Source organism: Spermophilus citellus, assembly GCF_964194105.1.
Source record: "Spermophilus citellus genome assembly, chromosome: 6".
Lineage (NCBI taxonomy): Eukaryota > Metazoa > Chordata > Mammalia > Rodentia > Sciuridae > Spermophilus > Spermophilus citellus.
The window spans coordinates 5,039,907-5,057,975 of NC_138187.1; the positions used below are offsets into that span (position 1 = coordinate 5,039,907).

An 18,069-nucleotide genomic window follows, 5' to 3' on the forward strand; every position below is an offset into this window, starting at 1 on the left:
CAAGTCCTGACTCTATTACTTCCTATCTGTGTGACAGTGGGCTACTTACAGAAATTTTAAGTTTTCTCATCATTATGGACGTGATACCAGAATCCACTTCTTAGGGTTCTTGAGAGGATTAAAGGAGACGGAACCCTAGTGAAACACTTAGATAACTACGAAATGCAATGTAAGACTCTGTTATGACCAGAAAAATAGCATGGACGGATACCAGAAATAACAGACACATGCTATAGAAGCCTATTCACAGGGTCCTGCCTATGGTTTTATAATGTTTGTGCACACACAAATGTGCACTTTAACAATTAGTGCATATTTTTTATGTTTGGTGCTGGGAATCAAACCCAGCATCTTGCCAATGCTTAGCATGCACCCTACCACTGAGCTACAACTCCAGCCCAATTTGTGCATTTTTAAAAGGCTTGAAAGTAATCTGTTAACAGTTGTTCTCACAGAGGGAGGCAAGCGCTGACACATACCTGAAGAAAGATATAGGCTGCTGGTTCCCTCCACATCAACTTCCACAGCAAGTACACTGTCTGAAAAACAACTTTGACTCCATACCGCAGAACCGGGGGACCAACTGTAAGTTAAAAAAATCACTACTGAAGGAGCTCCTGGCCATCTGCAGGTTACCCCACACCCAACCCCAATCAATGTAATGGAACCTGGAGGTGACAGCACCCTACCTGCGGGACTCTGAAGTTCCATCAACTTCACAATCTGTATTCTGTCGCTCTGCAAGAGCTCATGGTGGGGTCTGGAATCTGAAAGAGAATGTCCCCTTTACTGGATGAAGCAATCTAATTTAAAGTCAGGTTTTGAAAAAAACCCTTCTCTGTTCCTCAGTAGCCAGAGAAGGGGGCCAAATACGGTCCAGATTCCACTAGAATGGCAGGTGGGAAGGCTCAAATCTTACCCACCTTTACTTAATATGATGCCTGGCACATAGTAAGTACTCAATTAAACTGATCTAGGCTTAGGGTTGGGGGAATCTTCCCACCGCAGAGACAAGTCAAGAAAGTCCCACTCCACCCGCACTTTCACACAGGGTCCTAAAGCAGCGATGCTGTTTCCACTGTTCCATGAGATGGGGAGAAGTCAACCTCGGGAATCGTCCACAAGGAGCATAGTGAAGGAGCAGACACCTCCGCCTGCACACAGCTGGACAAGGACAGCTGCACGCAGATGTCACAGAAACCGCAGTCCAGTTCCAGTCTTTCCACTTCACTAGAAGAATCAGACCCTGCGACGGAGTCGCTTACCACAGTCACAACATACGGCAACCAGGAACTTGGCTCCTCCAGTCTGAGGACTACCAAGGGAGCAGTGATAGAAGCGCCGCTCCCACCTCGGCCCCCCAGGGCGCTCGGGGCCGAGGGGACAGACTGAGAGAACAGCCTCCCTCCCAGGCCCCCGGACACTCACTGCAGAACCCTAAGAGGGTCACCGAGAAGCCGCGCTTGGCCAAGGACAGCGCGTGGTACTGCATGCGGGGGCTGCGGCCCACGTCGCCCAGCACCACAATGACCACGTGCTGGGCCGCGCGCCCCCGCCGCCAGCGCTTCCACCCGCCCAGAAGCAGCAGCGGCAGCAGCAGGCAGAGCGCCAGGAGAGCCACACTGGACGGCGCCATCTTGGCCGCTAGGCAGCGGTCATGTGACGGATCCCCCAGGCACGCCTTGCGCAGGCGCAGGGGCGAGGCGAAGAGAGGAGGGGCGGGGAGTGGAGGTGGTTCCCTAAGTGGGTCCCGGGGAACTGCCTAGGAGGCCCTGGGGGCCAAGAGTTAATGGTGCGTACACACCTGCGCGGTTCCCAAACTCTGTATTTCTCCTGTCAAAGTAAATCTTTCTTTATGAGGCTCTAGGAACTTTTTTTCAGCGTTCTAGGATAATTTCAAAATACAGTTAGAAGCCTAGCAAGGTGATGCACGTTTAAAATCCCAGACACTGGGAAGCTGGGGCAGGAGAATGGCAAGTTCGAGGGCAGCCTCAGCAACTTAGCGAGGCCCTGTCTTGAATTTTTTTTTTTAAAAAAGGGCTATTTTTTAAAAAAGGGCTAGGGATGAAGCTCAGTGGTAGAGCACTCCTGGGTCCAATCCAGTAGTGGAGGGGGTAAATGAGACAAGAACTTGGAGGAATCTCATAAGGTGATAATGAGAAAGGAACCAAGTGCTGAAAGTACATAGTGCAGGGTGCTCTCACACCAATCAGTCTTTGCTGTTAGAAGTCAGGAGAGTGAGCCAAAGCAGCTCCATCTGGGGAGACTCATCCAGCAGAAAATTATTTGTCAGAATGTATTTGTCAGGATGTATGTAGTATTTGAAGAACACCTTTCAAATAATAAAAGAGAGAAAGAGAGAGAGAGAGAGAGAGAGAAGTATATAAAGGCAGTAAAAGCCATAATGATTTTTAAGTATCCCTAGAAAGAAGGGAAATTTCCCTGTTGGCCCTTCAATTTCACCTCCCAAAGTAACCACAGTAGTTTATTGTGTCCATGTGATAGCCTTATTGCTCAGAAAACTGTCCTCTTGCTGAGAAACACCGAGAACACACTGGTGAAGCCACCCTCCCTCCAGTCCAACAGACGTGAGCACCTCTGAATGTCAGCAGTAGCCCCTGGACAAGATGGCCTGTGCTGATGTGGTTCCAGTGTCCCCAGAGCTCAGCTCAGGACTCAGCAGAGGTGGAATTGAAATGTGAGTGTAAAATACCAGATTGCAAATATTCAGTACAAGAAAAATGATGTCAGCCATTTTTATATTGACTATATGTTGAAATAATAATATACTAGAATGATTGACTCAAACGAGATAGAGCGTGGATTTACCTGCATTTTGCTGTTCTCATGTGGCTATGAGAACATTTTGAAGTGCCCACGTGGCTCCCCTTTGCAGCTGGAATTCTACTTTCCTCAAACAGTGCCCCCATGAGGGAGCTTTCAGAGCCGGATGTGCCCTCCCACTACCTCATTCCAAACTTTTTAAAACAAACAAATTCTGCCTTGCAGGGCTTTTGATTTCTGAGTTGCTATTGCTATTGCTCAATCAAGGACCTAGCTGGAGGCTCAGGTGCAAGAAGAACCAGAAGGGCTCCTCTCCCCAGGGGACAGCCAGGGGGCTCCACATAAGGATTGCCCCCCACCCCCACCATCTGTCTCCTGCTGCCTCCTGCCCAGAGCCCTCTGCCCAGGCCACCCAAGCTGCAGATCAGTCCCGCCCGGCCACTTGTCCACGGGTCTGCTGGGGAAGGCGGGTCTGCTGGGGAAGGCGGTGGAGCAGGAGGTGGAGGAAGGCGTGCAGAGGTACCTGGGTGAGAGTGCCACAGGTGTGACCGGCTACACGCAGAAGACTAGTCATGGTGAGGCCAGGGCTGCTGCTCCTGCTCCTGCTCCTGGCTCTGCAGCCACTACAGCCCTCCTCACTGCCCAGGCCAGACACCACAGAGGGCAAGGTCACCATGGTGGGCCTGATCCTGTCTGCACTGGAGAGAGCCACCTTGTTCCTGGAGGAGAGGCTACCCGGAGTCAACCTGGACGGTGTGGTGGGGTTCCGGGTGCTAGAAGGTGCGTGAGCCCCATTCCCCAGGATGGTCACTGGGAAACCAGTTCTCCTTGTCACCTGCCTTGCTCTGACCCCTAGGGCCTGGTGACCACCTGGCGTGGGAATAGCCTGTTGTGGCTATAAAGAAAGGGGAGGGGTAGGAGCTGCTTTTCTTGGTTTTGGGGCTCAACCCGCTGTTATCGAGTCTTTTGGAAGGAGGAAGGATTTAAAGGCAACATGAGCAAAGATTTGGAAATTATATTCTCAGAAGGAAATGATCCATTTGACAGCCCTTCCTGCCATACCGTGAACAAGGGCGGGGGGGGGGGGGGCGTGCAGAGAAAGCCTTTTACCAAGAAGGCCACTCCCCTGCATGAGGCTAAGCAGGAACTCTCTCAGGGTTCCTCTCAGCTTCCTCCACTTCCAGCCAAAGCCACCTGAAGGTCCTGAGAAAACAGCCAAGTGTTTGTTCAATTTCAAGATATAAAATCCTTAAGGAGAGGGCTGGAGACAGGCCAGGGCCAGCAGGGACACACATATCCACTGCAGCAAGCTCCTCCTGCAGGCCACCCTGACCAAAGCAACAAAGAGCCGGGGCTTGGCGGCAGCCAAGGCTGGGGGGAGGCATCCCCAGTCAGTCTCCTCTGTTTAAGGGTACAGCTCTCTGCCCACCAGACCCAGGCAGGAGGTGCAGCCCGGGCAGTGCGCCTCCTCACAGCCCACCCCTGCTCCTCTAGGTAGGACCCTGAGGAGACCCAAGACCCTGTCCCCTCCCCTCCAATCCAGGAAAGAGACATACCCAGGGTCTCCTTCATCTGACCCCAGCCCTGTCTCAAACTCCTGTAGAAATCAATGAATTGACCCCCAGGGCTGGCTTCCCCAGCAAGCACAGGAGGTACAGGACCTGAACAGAACGTTTAGGGACCACAAAAATGTCTTAGGTGGTAAAGGAGCCCACACTGACCTAAAAGCAAAGGGTCCCTCAGCTGCCCCACCAGCCCTGAGCCCCTCCCTGGTTTCCCGGTAGGCAGCAGACCCCAAGTTCCTTAGTTAATACCAATGGCTGAATTTTATTAATTGCTTACTTTGCAGGTGGGTAGTGCTACATCCTCACTACACATTAGATCATTTCATTCTTAACACCTCTCCCCAAGAAGTAATAACCGTCACTGTCCCCATTTCACAAATGAGATAAGTGAAGCAGAGAGAAATCAAATGACTATTTCTGGTCACCCGATGCAAAAATGTTCAATCAGGACTTGAACCTTGAGACAGTGGGGCACTGCCGCAGAGACCAGGCTCTTGTCTGAAACATCTTCTATCCCTTGGAGCCCTACCCATCACTCAGATCCATGGCCAATACTGGCCCTGCCATAGCCTCTAAGCACCCAAGGCAGAGGGACTCATGGCCAGCGGCCAGCGTTAGCACTGCCCATGGTGGGTGGCGGGGGGGGGGAGGGTTGGGACGGTGCAGTGATTGCAGTGATCGCCTCTTCTCCCCTCTTCTCCCTCGCAGCGCAGCTTCGGGGTGTACAGGAAGAGTGGGCGGCCGACCCCCTGCTGCGGCCCCTGAGCCTGCGCACCAGGCAGCTGGCGGACAAGCTGGTGGCTCTCCTGCGCAGATCCATCTTCTACCTGGAGCTGAGTGACCCCAGATACCTTAGAGGTAATAGCGGAGCGGGCCCAGTGCGTCAGGAAGGCAGTGCTGGGGTGTTTGCTTCAATACCCCTGGGCGGGCTCCTCCTGGTGGGGACAGGGAGGTTCTGCCACTGCCCCTTTTTGCCCAGCAAACTGCAGGCAGAGCTGGGAGTGTCCCAGTCACCCCTGACATGGATCCAGGGTCCAGGGCCCTCTCCCACCCACACAGACAGGCAGGACATAGGCAAGGTCAGCACAGGCCCAGGCATGGCCCTTCATCCTACACCAGAGGGGAGGTCTGGTCTGGACTGTTCCCCGGGGTGGAATTTCTAAAAGGGAAGGTGCTCCTTTGCCCCTGAAACCTTAGTGCTGTGCCAGCCACACAACAAGGTCTTCTGCCTCCTAAGGCCAAGCGCTGTCCTCACCAGGCTTGAGGGACCCTTACAGAGGGACCCATCCTAGAGCCTGGCCTCAGTTGTTCTGTCTCCAGATCAGTGGATCCTTTAGCTCAGACAGGATAGAAGCCAAACACAGCTAACAAAGAGAAGGTAAGAATGACTTCTTGCATCAGTTCATACAGCAAGGTGGCTGCCCCATAGGCAGAGGAGCAAGGAGGTCAGGATCGTAGTCTTGGGGCTAGAAGTTAATGTTCCCATAAACTATGTGCCATCTCTTCTTGCAGCTGTATCAGTTGGCACACAGTCAAAAATGTGTCTAAAATCATGTTAGGTCTGCTGCAAGGGCAGCAGTCGGGTCTGCATGCACCAGTTCTGTGCTTTCTTATGTCTTCACCAGGGACTGAGCACTGTGGGGCGCTCCTGCAATCCCAGCGGCTTGGGAGACAGGCAGGAGGGTCAAAACTTCAGGGCTAGCTTCAGCAACTTATTGAGTCCCTAAGCAACTTACCAAGACCCTGTCTCCAAACAAAAAAAAATTAAAAGGCTGGGATGTAGCTCAGTAGTAAAAGTGTCTTGGATTCAATCCCCAGAACCCAAAAAAGAAGTTGTTTGTTGGGGGCGGGGCACTTGTAAACCAGTTCCTCTCCAGGGTCCCCCTTCCTCACTCTCACTTGCCAGGGTGATGGGGGTCATGAGCCACTGCGCTCCTCATTCTGTAGGGCAGCCCAGCTAGCTGCAGGAGCAGCTTCCTGGCCCCTCTGCAGCCTTCCTGGCCCCTCTGCAGCTGAGTTCTCCATCCTCTTTTAATCCTTATGCACACAACCCTCAGAAATAAGAGCTGTCACCACATTACAGATGAAGAAAGCGAGATGGGAGACCTGGGCCCTAACACCGGCCCAGCCTGTCTTCCTGAAGTCGATCTGGGCTGCTGCCTGTGTTATAAGAGCTCCACTGTGTGACGGGATCCAAGGAGTCTGCCAGCACTTTCAGTGTGTCTAAGCTGCAGAGGGATGCCCTGGTGTCAATCAAAGCCTATCCCAACACTGCACCCATTGTTTAGGGAAAAAATGTCCTGGGGGTTTTGTGTGTCTGTATGGGAGTGATTGTGTGTATGGTGTGTGGTATGTGTGTGGTGTGTGTGTGTTTTGTTTAAAGAGATTTGGGCCAGATCATAGCTGGGTCCACCCAGGAGCTTCTGGGGGATTCAAACACTGGCGGAGCAAAAGGCGGGCTCAGAGCTGAACTGGCAGCTACTATGGGCAGTGCCTGGGGCTACCCAGTTCCCCCTGTGGTGGTCTGGGTGGCCCAGGTGGCAGCGCTCTGGTGGCTCCCACCTCCCACCTCTCCCCTCTGCCAGAGTTCCGGCCGAGTCTCCAGCCCGGATTTTGGAAGCTGCCCCGCACCTGGACGCACACCAACACCTCCCTGGTCTACCCCGTGCTGGAGCCCGAGGACTCATTCTCAGAGGAAAGCAGCGATGCATGCCTGGTGCAGCTGCTGGGAACCGGGTGGGTGCCCGAGGACCCCACTGGATGAAAATTTCACTCACTCCCAATACCCCCAGGCTGCATCCAGGGAATTTATGCAAAAACACACACAGCTCATCCAAGAGTCAGCCCCACAAAGCCTGGGGACTCCTTCCCCAGCCTGAAGTTTCCCTGAGTCCCACTGCTCCAGGACAAAGCATCCGGCAGCTCCTGCCGCCCTGCCAGGTCCCAGTCCCCTAGGATCCAACCTCAGGGTCCTCTTTGCAGGTTCTCAAAGGCACCATCCACTCCACTGCAAAGCTTTTGCTCCAACCACTTGTCCACCCCCTCCCTCACCCCTGTCCTCAGGGCCCACCCTGCCCCTGCACACTGCACACTTCGTACCTGGCTGTGGGCTCCCAGAACCTCTGTAGCTGTTTTACAGTCCTGTTTCCCTGAGGGGCTTCGGGTCTGCGGGTCTGTGGGTCTGGGAAGGCAGGGCTGAGCCTGAGCTCACTAGCCATTTTATTCTGCTGTGGGGTGGACTTGGAGCAAGTGCCAGGGCAGCACTCCCTCCAGTGCAGGGTCGCAGAGCAGAATGGGCAGCATCCTTCAGAGAGGGGTTGGGCCAGGCCACAGCTGGGTCTGCCCAGGAGCAGTGCTCTGGTGAGGGTCCCACCCCTGCCACCTCTCTTTATGAGGCAGGTTTGTCATAGGGTGCAGGAGCATTTGGGGCCCAGAACCCAAGGCTGCCTAGATCTGAGAGTCCGTTGTTTAGGGCCATGATGGGAAAGATGTCATTTGAGGACTCCACAGAGTCATAGAAGTCTCACCCCTTGGTGGCTTTCCAAACTCAAGACAGCTCCAACATGCTGTTCCCTGAGGTAGAGGTACAGATTTAGGAGATCAAGACACTGGACACCTATATTTTATTTGGCACCCGCTGTGCCAGGCCTGGAGCCTACTAAGGTTCATACAATAGGCTGGGGGATCGGCCAAGGCAGACCTGGTGGCAATGGAGCACCACCCTTAACAGACGCGACTGCACTCCCCAGGAACAGCAGCCAGCCCTGCAGGATCCCAGACTTCTGCAGGACACTCGTGACCCAGCCCAACTGCTCAGGCTACAGGCTGTCCCACCAGCTGCTCTTCTTCCTCTGGGCCAGAATGGTGAGTGTCAGGGGGGACAGGAGGGAAGACAAGAAGGGCTCACGGCAGGTAGTGTGTCTGCTACATGCCAGGAAATTAAGTGGCTTTTTGGATTTGTGCCCCAGCCCTCAGGAGGGAGAGGTGAGAGTCAGCTGCCACCTTGGGCTCCATCGCTGAGCCGATTAGATGGTGATGGGTGGGGATGGACTGGGGACTCTGCTGGCCTGACAGAGAGACAGCCTTGCATGCTGAGCTGGATCTGAGGACCTCAGAAAAACAGAGAGAGAGAGAATAAAATAGAGGAGGCGGGGAGGAACCCTGCAAAGGACAAATGAGTGGAAGAGGACGCTCCCTGCAGGAGAGACCAAGCCAGGCCCCTGGAGAGTGGCAGCAGTGTCCTTCACCAGGGCCAGCAGGGAGAGGGAGCCGGGAGAGGTGGCCTTGCTGTGGTTCTGGTGTGCCCCACCCTGGAAATTCCTTGACAATTTCTATGGTAAAATGACGCTAGGGGACAACTTGAAATACCAATGAGGCTAAGGCTTTTATATTCGTTTGTTTGTTTTAGTCTGTTTTTCAAAACACTTGAACTTGGAGGAAAGGAGAGCGGGTTTTAGAGGGTGTAACCCAAGGCTTGCAGGGTGGGGAAAGGTGCCCAGCAACCCCAGCAGCTCCCCTGGTGTCTCGGCCTCCGGGATGCACAGCAGCCCCTGTGGTCATGGAGCTGGGCAGACATGTTCTAGGTCTGGGGGGCTCCTGTCCTTGGGGTCCTGAGGACTGAAACCTGGGAGAAGGGACATCCAGCTCCACCTCTTCCACACCCAACATCCTTCCAAACCTCAGAATTATAATCATAATAATGATAAAAATGCTAAAAAATGTTTCTTTAAGGGCCTGGGGTCACAATTCAGTAGTAGGCTGTGTGCTTAATATGTGTGACCCCTGGGTTCAGCACACATTGATGTGGAAAATTAGAGCTAATGATCTTCATTCCGAAAATGTTAGTGCCCAGGAGTCCTTGGTTTGATGGGGATTTTTTAAATTAACATTTCTTTGCAAGCTGCTACAGATCCATGTTATTAGATTCAACAGGTAAAAAGTCAGTCTCACCATTGCAACAGAAGGTTCTAAAGCCTGTTCTCGATTCCTGTTCTTCTCTTCCTGTGCTGGAGAGTCATCAGCCAGGTCCAGGGCCTGTATTTGAGTAGCCCTGAAGCTGCCCTAGGGGTTAGTCCCTGATTGCCCCACAAGGGAGCGTTTGCAGAGTGCCTTCTGGGGTGTTGTCCACCCAAGCCAGAGACCCTCTAGTGCCGTTCCTAGTGATCTCTTCCTCTCTGATGACCTTAAGGCAGAGCCAGGCCTCAGCCCAGCGCTTTCAAGCCTCAGTGATGGAGCAGGCTGAGAGAGAGGGTGGAGAAGGAGAAAAGTGGTGGAAGGAGAAGTCCTGGCCCAGACACAGCCCCCAAGACATCTCAGAACTGCGAGTTGAGTGTGTGTGTGTTCCCTGTCCCTGGTGTTTGTCCCCAGCAAGGATGCACAGAGGGACTGTTCCACCAGAGTCAGCACTACATCAGTGTCTTCTGTGCCAACATGATGGAGCTGAACTGGAGAGCTGAGGCCATCGGATACGCCTACCCGACCAGGGACCTCTTCATGGAAAACAGTGCGCTGGCCTTCTGCCCTCAGGATAAAGCAGGGAGTTCATGGGTGGTCAGACTCACACGTACACACACGCTCTCTCTCTCTCGCTCTCTCTCTCTCTCTCTCTCTCTCTCTCTCTCTGGACCTCTTCATGGAAAACAGTGTGCTGGCCTTCTGCCCTCAGGATAAAGCAGGGAGTTCATGGGTGGTCAGACTCACACGTACACACACGCTCGCGCGCGCACTCGCGCACTCTCTCTCTCTCTCTCTCTCTCTCTCTCACACACACACACACACACACACACACGAGTAGGATTGCCAAGTTAAACAAAAATACAAAGTGCCCAGTTAAATATGCACTTCAAATAAGCAGTGGATAAAACTTTGGTATAAGTATATCCTAAATATCACATGGGATATACTAAAAATGTGTTCGTTGTTTATCAGAAACTCAGATGTAGCTGAACATCTTATCTCACTGCATGACCACTTCCTTCCCCCAAGAGCTGTCCCAATGACAGAGCTCACTAAGTAATCCCAGTGACTCAGGAGACTGAGGCAGGAAGATTACTTTTCAGGTCAACCTCAGCAGTTTAGCAAGGCAATAAGCAAACTAGTGAAACCCTGTCTCAAAATAAAAAAAGGGAAGGGCTGGGGATGTATTCCAGGGGTCAAGCTCCCCTGAGTTCAGTCCCAGTAAAATAAAAAAGAGATGGAGAGGGAGGGGGGAGAGAGAAAAGGGGAAAGAGAAAACAGAACCCAAAGCCTAGAAATGAGGCAGAGAGGAGCCCCTGCGTGGCCACTCATTGGCTCCGTTGTCCAACTCCCTCCCAGTGATCAAGACCCTAAGTGGAGCAGGACACGGGCCTGGGGGCCCCTCCAGGGGGGTTTCTGGCTGCCTCCTTCCCGCTCCTGTGTGGCCTGCATACCTCCTGCTCTTCCTCCCCTGTGGTGGCCCTGGAGAGGGGAAGGAGCTGACCTGGGGGACAGGTCTGCAGAGGGCCCCCTGTTTGCTTCCAGTCATGCTCTGTGGAATCAGCGGCTTCTCTGACTTCTACAAGCTCCGGTGGCTGGAGGCCATTCTCAGCTGGCAGAGGCCTTGGGAGGGATGCTTTGGGAAGCCTGGTGAGCTGCACGGCTGTCCTGGCCGGGAGGGATGCGTTTCAGGTGGGAAAGGACGTGTTGGTGTTGGGGCACCGGAGAGGTCGTGGCATGCCTGTGCAGGCGTGGGCTCACACACAGGCAGAAATGGGCTTGGAGCTTTGGAAGCCAAAATTTTGCAGGTTGTGAGGCAGTACCCCACTTGGTCGGGTCTGCATCAGCCACCTCAACAGAGGGGATTCTGTGTGCTGGGGATGAGCAGGGAAAGGCAGAGAGGGCCTGAGGGTTTTGTTGCATCAGCAAAGTCAACCAGGTAGCCAGTGCTTACTGAGCACCTGCTCGGGGGCCCACCCTGGGGGAAAGAGGCAGAAACCTCCTCAGCATCCACTAAGTGAAGCAGTGACCAGTTCTCGAGAGGGTGAGGAAAGAGAGGGACCCGGGAAGGTTCTGTGGGCAGCGGGGGCAGGGGAAGCTCCTAGGAGGAGGCGGTGCACCTCAGAGCTAAGCGGCCCAGGGCTCAGGCTGTAGGTGGCCCCTGCCAGCCCCTCGGCCTTTGAAGTATGTCATTTTGCTCTAGGCCCAAATCTCTTTCTCTGTAAATAAATGCGATCATCAGCCACCTTCCCAAGTGTGAAAGGACAGACAGGACCCACACTGAGGCTCCCAGGAAATGCTGGTGTCCTCCTGAGAAGCTTGGGATCCCCAAAGAAGCAAACGCTTTTGAAATAAGGGGCTGTGGTTTTCAGAACGGAGTTGATGGACTGAGAAGGCCCCACGCCCCAGACCTCCACAGGGAGCCGGTCGGGGCAGGAACTTGTGTTTTTCATAAGCACGTCCATCGTACCCCGGGGACGGGTTGGGAACTACAGTTGGAGAAATCATCAGTCGAGGCCACATGAAAGGATCTGCAGACAGGTGCAGGAAGAAGCTTCTAGAATAGCCTCAGAATTCCAGAGAAGATCTGAACAGCTTGCGTTGTTAAGAGGGGATGAAGTTTATTAAGTAATGTTTAAAACTGTGCTTCTTCTCCAGCTGCCAAGGAGGAGGACCCCCCCACGGCCCCTCCACGCCGCCCGCACGTTCTAAGAGTGAAGAGGAGAGAGAAGCAATTCACAGGTATCGAAGCGCCCACGGGCCTTGGCGTGAAGACAGGGCACCCTGGAAAGCCGAGGCAGACGCCCGTTCTCCTCTGGCACAGGTGCCCTCGTGGGAAAAGGCCCCTGCACACTGAGGCCCTGGGCGCCAGGCCTCCGTGTCCGCGAGGCAAAGGGAAGGGTGGGCATCGCTCATCGCCCCCTCTCAGGACGTGAGGGGCCAGAGACACTGCGTCCAGTTAGAAGATCTCAGAGGTTCCCCACTGGTCAGGTCTGCGCAGGAGACGAGAACCTGCATCAGCCACCTCAACAGAGGGGATTCTGTGTACTGAGGTTGAGCAGGGAAAGGCAGAGAGGGCCTGAGAGCCAGTGGACAAGTGACCGGACAGGCCTGGTGGCCCTGGAGCCTGGTGACCCCAGAGCTGCCCCAAGTTACGCCTGTTGTCCAGGGCCGTGAGGAACAGTGCCCCTCTCCCACCAGTGTCCTGGCTGTGATGAGATCGCAGGGTGGGCCCAGCGTGTGGAGAAGACTGAGAGCAGAATGTGCTCGGGGAGAAGACAAGGAAAACCTAGAGGGAAGAGGGGTAGGAATAAAAACTGCCAAGTTTGCAAGGCAAAACCAGAGGGGGAGGTGGACTAGTCAGCCCTCAGCTAGGCCTCCAGTGGACCCTGGTAAAGGATTCCAGCCACCAAATGCCTGTCCATCAGCCCTGACGCGGCCTCAGCATCTTCCCACAGGTAGCCAAGGGGGGGAAGAGAGACGCAAACCCCAAAGAACCCATTTTGTGGCCACCATCAAAGTCGCACAGGAAGAGAGAGGTTCCCTGGCCAGGCCTGCCTAACAGAGGAACTGGGGGCTGCCTGTGTCCAGGCTAGCAGGGGGCTGTGGTCCCTCCCCAAATAGCTGCTTGTCCCCAGAGACTGACAGCCTGACTGTGGCACTGTCCTGAGGGCCAGAAAGAGCAACAGAAATCCCAAAGCCCCAGGCCTTTCCACTGCCTAGGAAAGGCCCAGGAGTGGCATGATCCCAGTGGCTCAGGAGGCTGAGTCAGGAGGACAGGTCGTGAGTTCAGGGCCACCCCAGCAATTTAGCCAGTTTCAAAATAAAAACTAAAAAGGGCTGGGGGCATGGCTGGGTGGCACAGCACCCCTGGGTTCTGCCCCAGTACCCAAACCAGAAAGGTCTCCCTGGAGCGGGATTTGGACCAGGGTGGGGCCTCAGGTCAGATCCCACTTGGCTGAGAAGGACGTTCCCCCACAAAAGGAGAGTCCTCCCAAAACGAGCAGCCAGGATTCACTTCCTGTACTCTTAGGTCAGCTGGGAGGGAGGGACACAACTCGCAGATGAGCTGGCCCATCACTGCAGGGGCCTGGCAGCCCCCAGTCCGCAGCAGGGGGATGGGTGGGTGCCAGCCCAGCAAGGCAGGTCTGACAGGGCACTGAAGACTCCCAGGGCGCCAGGCGAGCTGGCTGGGGGACGTCTGGGTAGCGCTCATGCTGGCGTGTTGAAGAAAGAGCCAGCACTCAGCAGGGCCCCTCTCCTGCAGATGGCTGCTCCTGCCACAGCACAGCCGTGGCAGTCGCAGCCCTGGGGGGCTTCCTGTATGTCCTGGCGGAATCCCCACCGGCAAAGGGAGAGCTGCGTCTGTCCACAAGACCACCGCTGAGCGGCTCCTAGGATGGACGCTCCCACCCCTGCTCCCTGCAGGATGAACAGGCCCCTTCAGCCTTTCCGTAGGTCTTGGGGCTGAGGCCACATCCTGAGAAGGAGGCAGCCGAGGAAACCGACAGCAGGAAACTGTCACTATCTGGGGTTGTCTGAAGCCCTGAGTGAGCAGGGCACATGAATACATTTAGAGCACCATCTGAGCTGAGTCTTGTTGTTCTAAGTCTCCAGCAGCCTCTCGGTCTCTGGTCTCTGTTTCTAGTCTCCACTTTCACTCAAGGAGAATTCTAGGGAGTCATTGCTTCAGTCTGCTTTCTGCTACTCTAACAGAATACCCCAGACAGGGTGATTTATAAACCACAGAAGTTTATTTGTTCTATAGTTCTGGAGGCTGGAAAATCCAAGGGAATGGAGTGGGCATCTAGTGCCACGTCATAACACAGCAGAAGGCAAGGGGGCATGTGTGAGAGGGACAGAGGGGGGACTAACATCGCCAGGTCATGATGCCACATCATCATGCATCATACACCAGCAGTGGGCAGCAGTGTGGCTCTGTGCCCAGGCTGCCTGGCTTCAAACCCCAGCTCTGTGTGCTTGAGAAAGTCATGAGCTTCTCTGTGACTCGGTCTCCTCCTCAGTGACATTGGGACAGCCCCACCCTGCGGCAAGGATGATGTGAGTAGCAGACTGAGAGCAGCGCCCACCCCTTGCTGGGAGCCAGGTGCTACCTGCTGCACAGAGGGCCAAGTGACAGGGCTCCTCAGCCTCCCACTCCCAGCCCCGGGTTCTTCCGTCTTCTGACTCAGCACACGAGCCAGAGCTCAGACCTGGCTTAGCCTTTGAGAGCAGAACTCAGGACTGTGGCCCAGCCGCCATCTGGGAGCTGCGACGGGTGGTGCACAGAACGTGTGGCACCTCCACTCCAGGGGGGAAGCCTAGCCAACAGCCCTGTCCTCGGGCTGGAAGGCTTTCAGTGCATCCTGTGCTGGCCACCCTGTGACAACCCCACTCCTGCCACGCCCAGCTCCACAGCCAGTGGTGGAGGCAGGGAGAGGCCCTCCTAAACCTCAGCAGTCTGCCCTGGACACTGTCCCACGGTGGTGTTTAAGCCGGTGGGCCCCGAGCATCCTGCTCCTGAAGAGTGCCTTCTTTTGAGGCACTTGTTGTCTTAGGGAACCAGAAGCCAGAATGCATGCCCCTTGGGCCCCCCAGTGCTTGGAGGATTTCTCTCTGTTGCCTTGCAAGAGATGTGACCGTGCCAGGAGTCAGCTGCACATTAGGGGCCAACCACGCCCACCCCATCCTTCCTGAATGGGGCGTGGACGTCCCTGGGGCCTGACTGCTGCACTTCAGGAGGCTTTAGTTACCAAACGGGGCAGGAAGTGACCACAGGCAAACCTGTGCTTAAGTCACCTTCAGGAAAAGGGAGTCCTAATGGAAGAAAAATGCCTGAGACACACCCCCCTGGATGACCACTTCCCCTTGAGCCACCTTTGTCACCAGTGGTGCTGAAAGGGCACAGATGAGGCAGAGGAGTCCTCTCACCTCTCCTTGAATACCGCGTAGACCTGAGGCTTCCTGTCCTGTGTTCAGATGTGCTCGTCCCACCTGCTACCACCCCTCCCTACGTGGGTTTCTCAGTGTGTGGCCTGTGGCCACCTCCATCAGAATCACCTGGGGGATCGAGCAAGACGTGCAGATTCCTGGGCCCTCTTCTAGCCAGCCAGGAAGGACCTGGGACGTGCAGTCTGAAAGGCTCAGCAGAATGCTGGGGCTCACCAAGGTTGAGACTGCAGGGTCCCCAGGGCTTGGAGCTGTATGACAGGATGTGGCAGACAGACAGAACACCTCTACTTAGCATGGGACGGTGGCCCGGTCACTGTACAGCCTTCCCCTTAACACCCTCCTCACACTCCTTTATGGAGCGTGCCTTTTACAAGCTGCACTGTGTCCCCCCAAATTCATATGCTCAGGTCATGACCCCCAGGACCGCAGAACAGACTGCATTTGAAAACAGGGTTTTGGCAGAGATCATTAGTTAAGATGAGGTCGCACTGAGGTAGGAGACCCCTAATCCAGTGTGACTGCTGGATTTAGGAAAGGGGGGCATTTGGGCACAGAAGCGACACACAGAGAAAGCCCCAGGAGAAGCGGGCGGGCGGGGATCAGGTGGAGCTCGGCAGCACTTCTGCCAGCCAGGGATCCTTGAGAGGCAGGATGGGAAAGATCCTCCCCAGCCCCCAGGAGGAGCCAACATGGCAACACCTTCATCTCTTGACTTCTAGCCTCCAGGACTCTGAGGCCACACAACGCTGTGGCTGAGGCCGTACAGACTATGGCAGTCCCTGCAACTCACACCTGATACAAAGCCCCCTTCTGACTTGTTCACAGACTGGCCTTTGTTAAAATGACTGACGCTAGCTGGACATGGTGGTGCACGCCTATAATCCCAAAGCTCAGGAGGCTGAGGCAGGAGGATTGCAAATTCAAGGCCAGCCTTAGCAATTTAGCAAGGCCGTATTTCAATAAAGAAATAAATAGGGGCTGAGATTGTGGCTCAGAGGTAAAGCACTTGCCTCCCATGCATGAGGCCCTGGGACTGATCCTCAACACCACACACACACACACACACACACACACACACAAAATAAAGATACTGTGTCTATCTACAACTAAAAAAGTATTTAAAAATAAATAAATTGGGCTGGGGATGTGGCTCAAGCGGTAGCGCGCTCGCCTGGCATGCGTGCGGCCCGGGTTCGATCCTCAGCACCACATTCCAACAAAGATGTTGTGTCCGCCAAATACTAAAAAATAAATATTAAAAAATTCTCTCTCTCTTTAAAAATAAATAAATAAATAAATAAGGGCTGGGGATGTGGCTCAGTACTCTGGGTTCAATCCCAGGTACAAAAAAGAATCTTCCGGGGGTCCCTGGGGGAGGGAGGGGGAGGGGAGAGGGAGGCCGTGCTTGGCTTGCACCCCCCACTCCAGCCTCTGCCATGTCTTCATGTGGCCTTTTTCTCTCTGTGTGTCTCGGTCGCTTCTCATAAGGACACCAATCAGATCGGTGTCCGCTCCATCCCAGTGTGACCTCATCTTAACTGATTATGTCTGCAAAGTTCCAATATTCAAATAAGGTCTTACCAGAGGTTCTGGCATCTGACCCTGTCACACACTGGATCACAACAGTGGCCCCCAGAGGGGCCTGGCATTGATGGTACTATGGACAGAGGGGCCTGGCCAACTAGGCTCGCCAGGGCTCCTAGGATGGCCACACATGGCCCAGGCACCCAGGCCCTGTCTAACCTGGACACTGTCATGGGACAAGAGCCCTGAGAGGCTCTTGCCCCCAGGGCCGGCTCCAAGGCTTCACTCAGGACCCTGCAGAGGGTCCTGGGCTGCTTTAACCCTCTGTTCTCGCCACCTTTTGTGAGCTAACTATGCCGTTAACTTAGGCAAAACGTGTCTTTCCACAATGTCAGAGTTCATCAAATGACAAATTCACAGGCGGGAAGCAGGTGTGGGTCAGCTGGTAGTCATAAACTGGACAAACAGGTCTTTTATTCCAATCTTAATTTTTTTTTTTTTTTTTTTTTTTGTGGTACCAGGGATTGAACTCAGGGGCACTCAACCAGTGAGCCACATCCCCAGCCCATTTTTGTATTTTATTAGAGACAGGGTCTCACTGAGTTGCTTAGCGACTCACTAAATTGCTGAGACTGGCTTTGAACTTGCTATTCTCCTGCCTCTGCCTCCAGAGCAGCTGGGATTACAGGCGTGTGCCACCACGCCTGGCCTCCAATCTTAATTTCTAATATGTACAACGTTCAAGTCACACATCGTACGTACTTCACACGGTGACATATAAATGGGTCACAGAAACACTAAGAAAGGGTTAAGGCAGCCGCAGGGTGACAGGATGCTGAGCACAGGCAGAGAGAGATATGAGTGCAGAGTCACTGTAGGTGGCCAGATAAAGGGTTTAACAAAGAGTCCAAAGAGTGCTCAAAGCAGAAGGTCCTGACAGGTGGCAGTTTCCGTTTCAGAGAGTCAACCTGAAGCGGGTCACGCGTGGTCATCACAGGCAGGAGAAAGCACGTTCTGCTAAAGCCTGATGGGGACAAGAAATCAGAAGTTCATCCCTGTGGCGATTATCCTGGGCAAGTCTCATAAGGAGTGACCAGGTAACAGGGTCAGGGGATGCTGTGATCAGCTTAAGGGTCTTAGTGAGAGATTCACATCTGCTGACGGTGAAAAGCTCAACATGGGTGGGTTCCTGATTTGGGACGTCCCTGTGTGCAGCTACTCCTTGGTTTAGTTTGACAAGTTGGTACATATATGTTATTCATCAATTTGCACTTGTGATTGTACAGGC

The 18,069-nt window shown here is 54.2% G+C and overlaps 2 protein-coding genes across 6 annotated transcripts in view; one reads left to right on the forward strand and one right to left on the reverse strand.

Moving 5' to 3' along the window:
• Positions 1–1,640, reverse strand: part of ALG1 (ALG1 chitobiosyldiphosphodolichol beta-mannosyltransferase) — a 9,751-nt gene extending 8,111 nt beyond the window's left edge. Inside the window, exons 1-3 of one of the 2 annotated variants that reach the window (XM_081297982.1) lie at positions 924–954; positions 690–767; positions 480–583 (exon numbers count right to left, since the gene is read on the reverse strand). In XM_081297982.1, the coding sequence (XP_081154108.1) occupies positions 480–583; positions 690–711 (126 nt within the window). In that variant the 5' untranslated portion in view covers positions 712–767; positions 924–954. Of the gene's footprint in view, positions 1–479; positions 584–689; positions 768–923; positions 955–1,428 lie in introns of those variants that run through there. The other variant, XM_081297981.1, reaches the window with a different exon arrangement.
• The window catches only part of LOC308651144 (UPF0764 protein C16orf89 homolog), a 22,995-nt gene extending 9,113 nt beyond the window's left edge, over positions 1–13,882 (forward strand). The window contains exons 1-10 of one of the 4 annotated variants that reach the window (XM_081297984.1): positions 1,703–1,792; positions 2,579–2,698; positions 3,431–3,564; positions 5,058–5,207; positions 6,935–7,085; positions 8,099–8,213; positions 9,717–9,852; positions 10,851–10,955; positions 11,964–12,047; positions 13,573–13,882. In XM_081297984.1, the coding sequence (XP_081154110.1) occupies positions 2,628–2,698; positions 3,431–3,564; positions 5,058–5,207; positions 6,935–7,085; positions 8,099–8,213; positions 9,717–9,852; positions 10,851–10,955; positions 11,964–12,047; positions 13,573–13,703 (1,077 nt within the window). In that variant the 5' untranslated portion in view covers positions 1,703–1,792; positions 2,579–2,627 and the 3' untranslated portion in view covers positions 13,704–13,882. Of the gene's footprint in view, positions 1–1,702; positions 1,793–2,578; positions 2,699–2,724; positions 3,565–5,057; positions 5,208–6,934; positions 7,086–8,098; positions 8,214–9,716; positions 9,853–10,850; positions 10,956–11,963; positions 12,048–13,572 lie in introns of those variants that run through there. The other 3 variants (XM_081297985.1, XM_081297983.1, XM_081297986.1) reach the window with 3 other exon arrangements.
• The last annotated feature ends 4,187 nt before the right edge of the window (positions 13,883–18,069 follow it).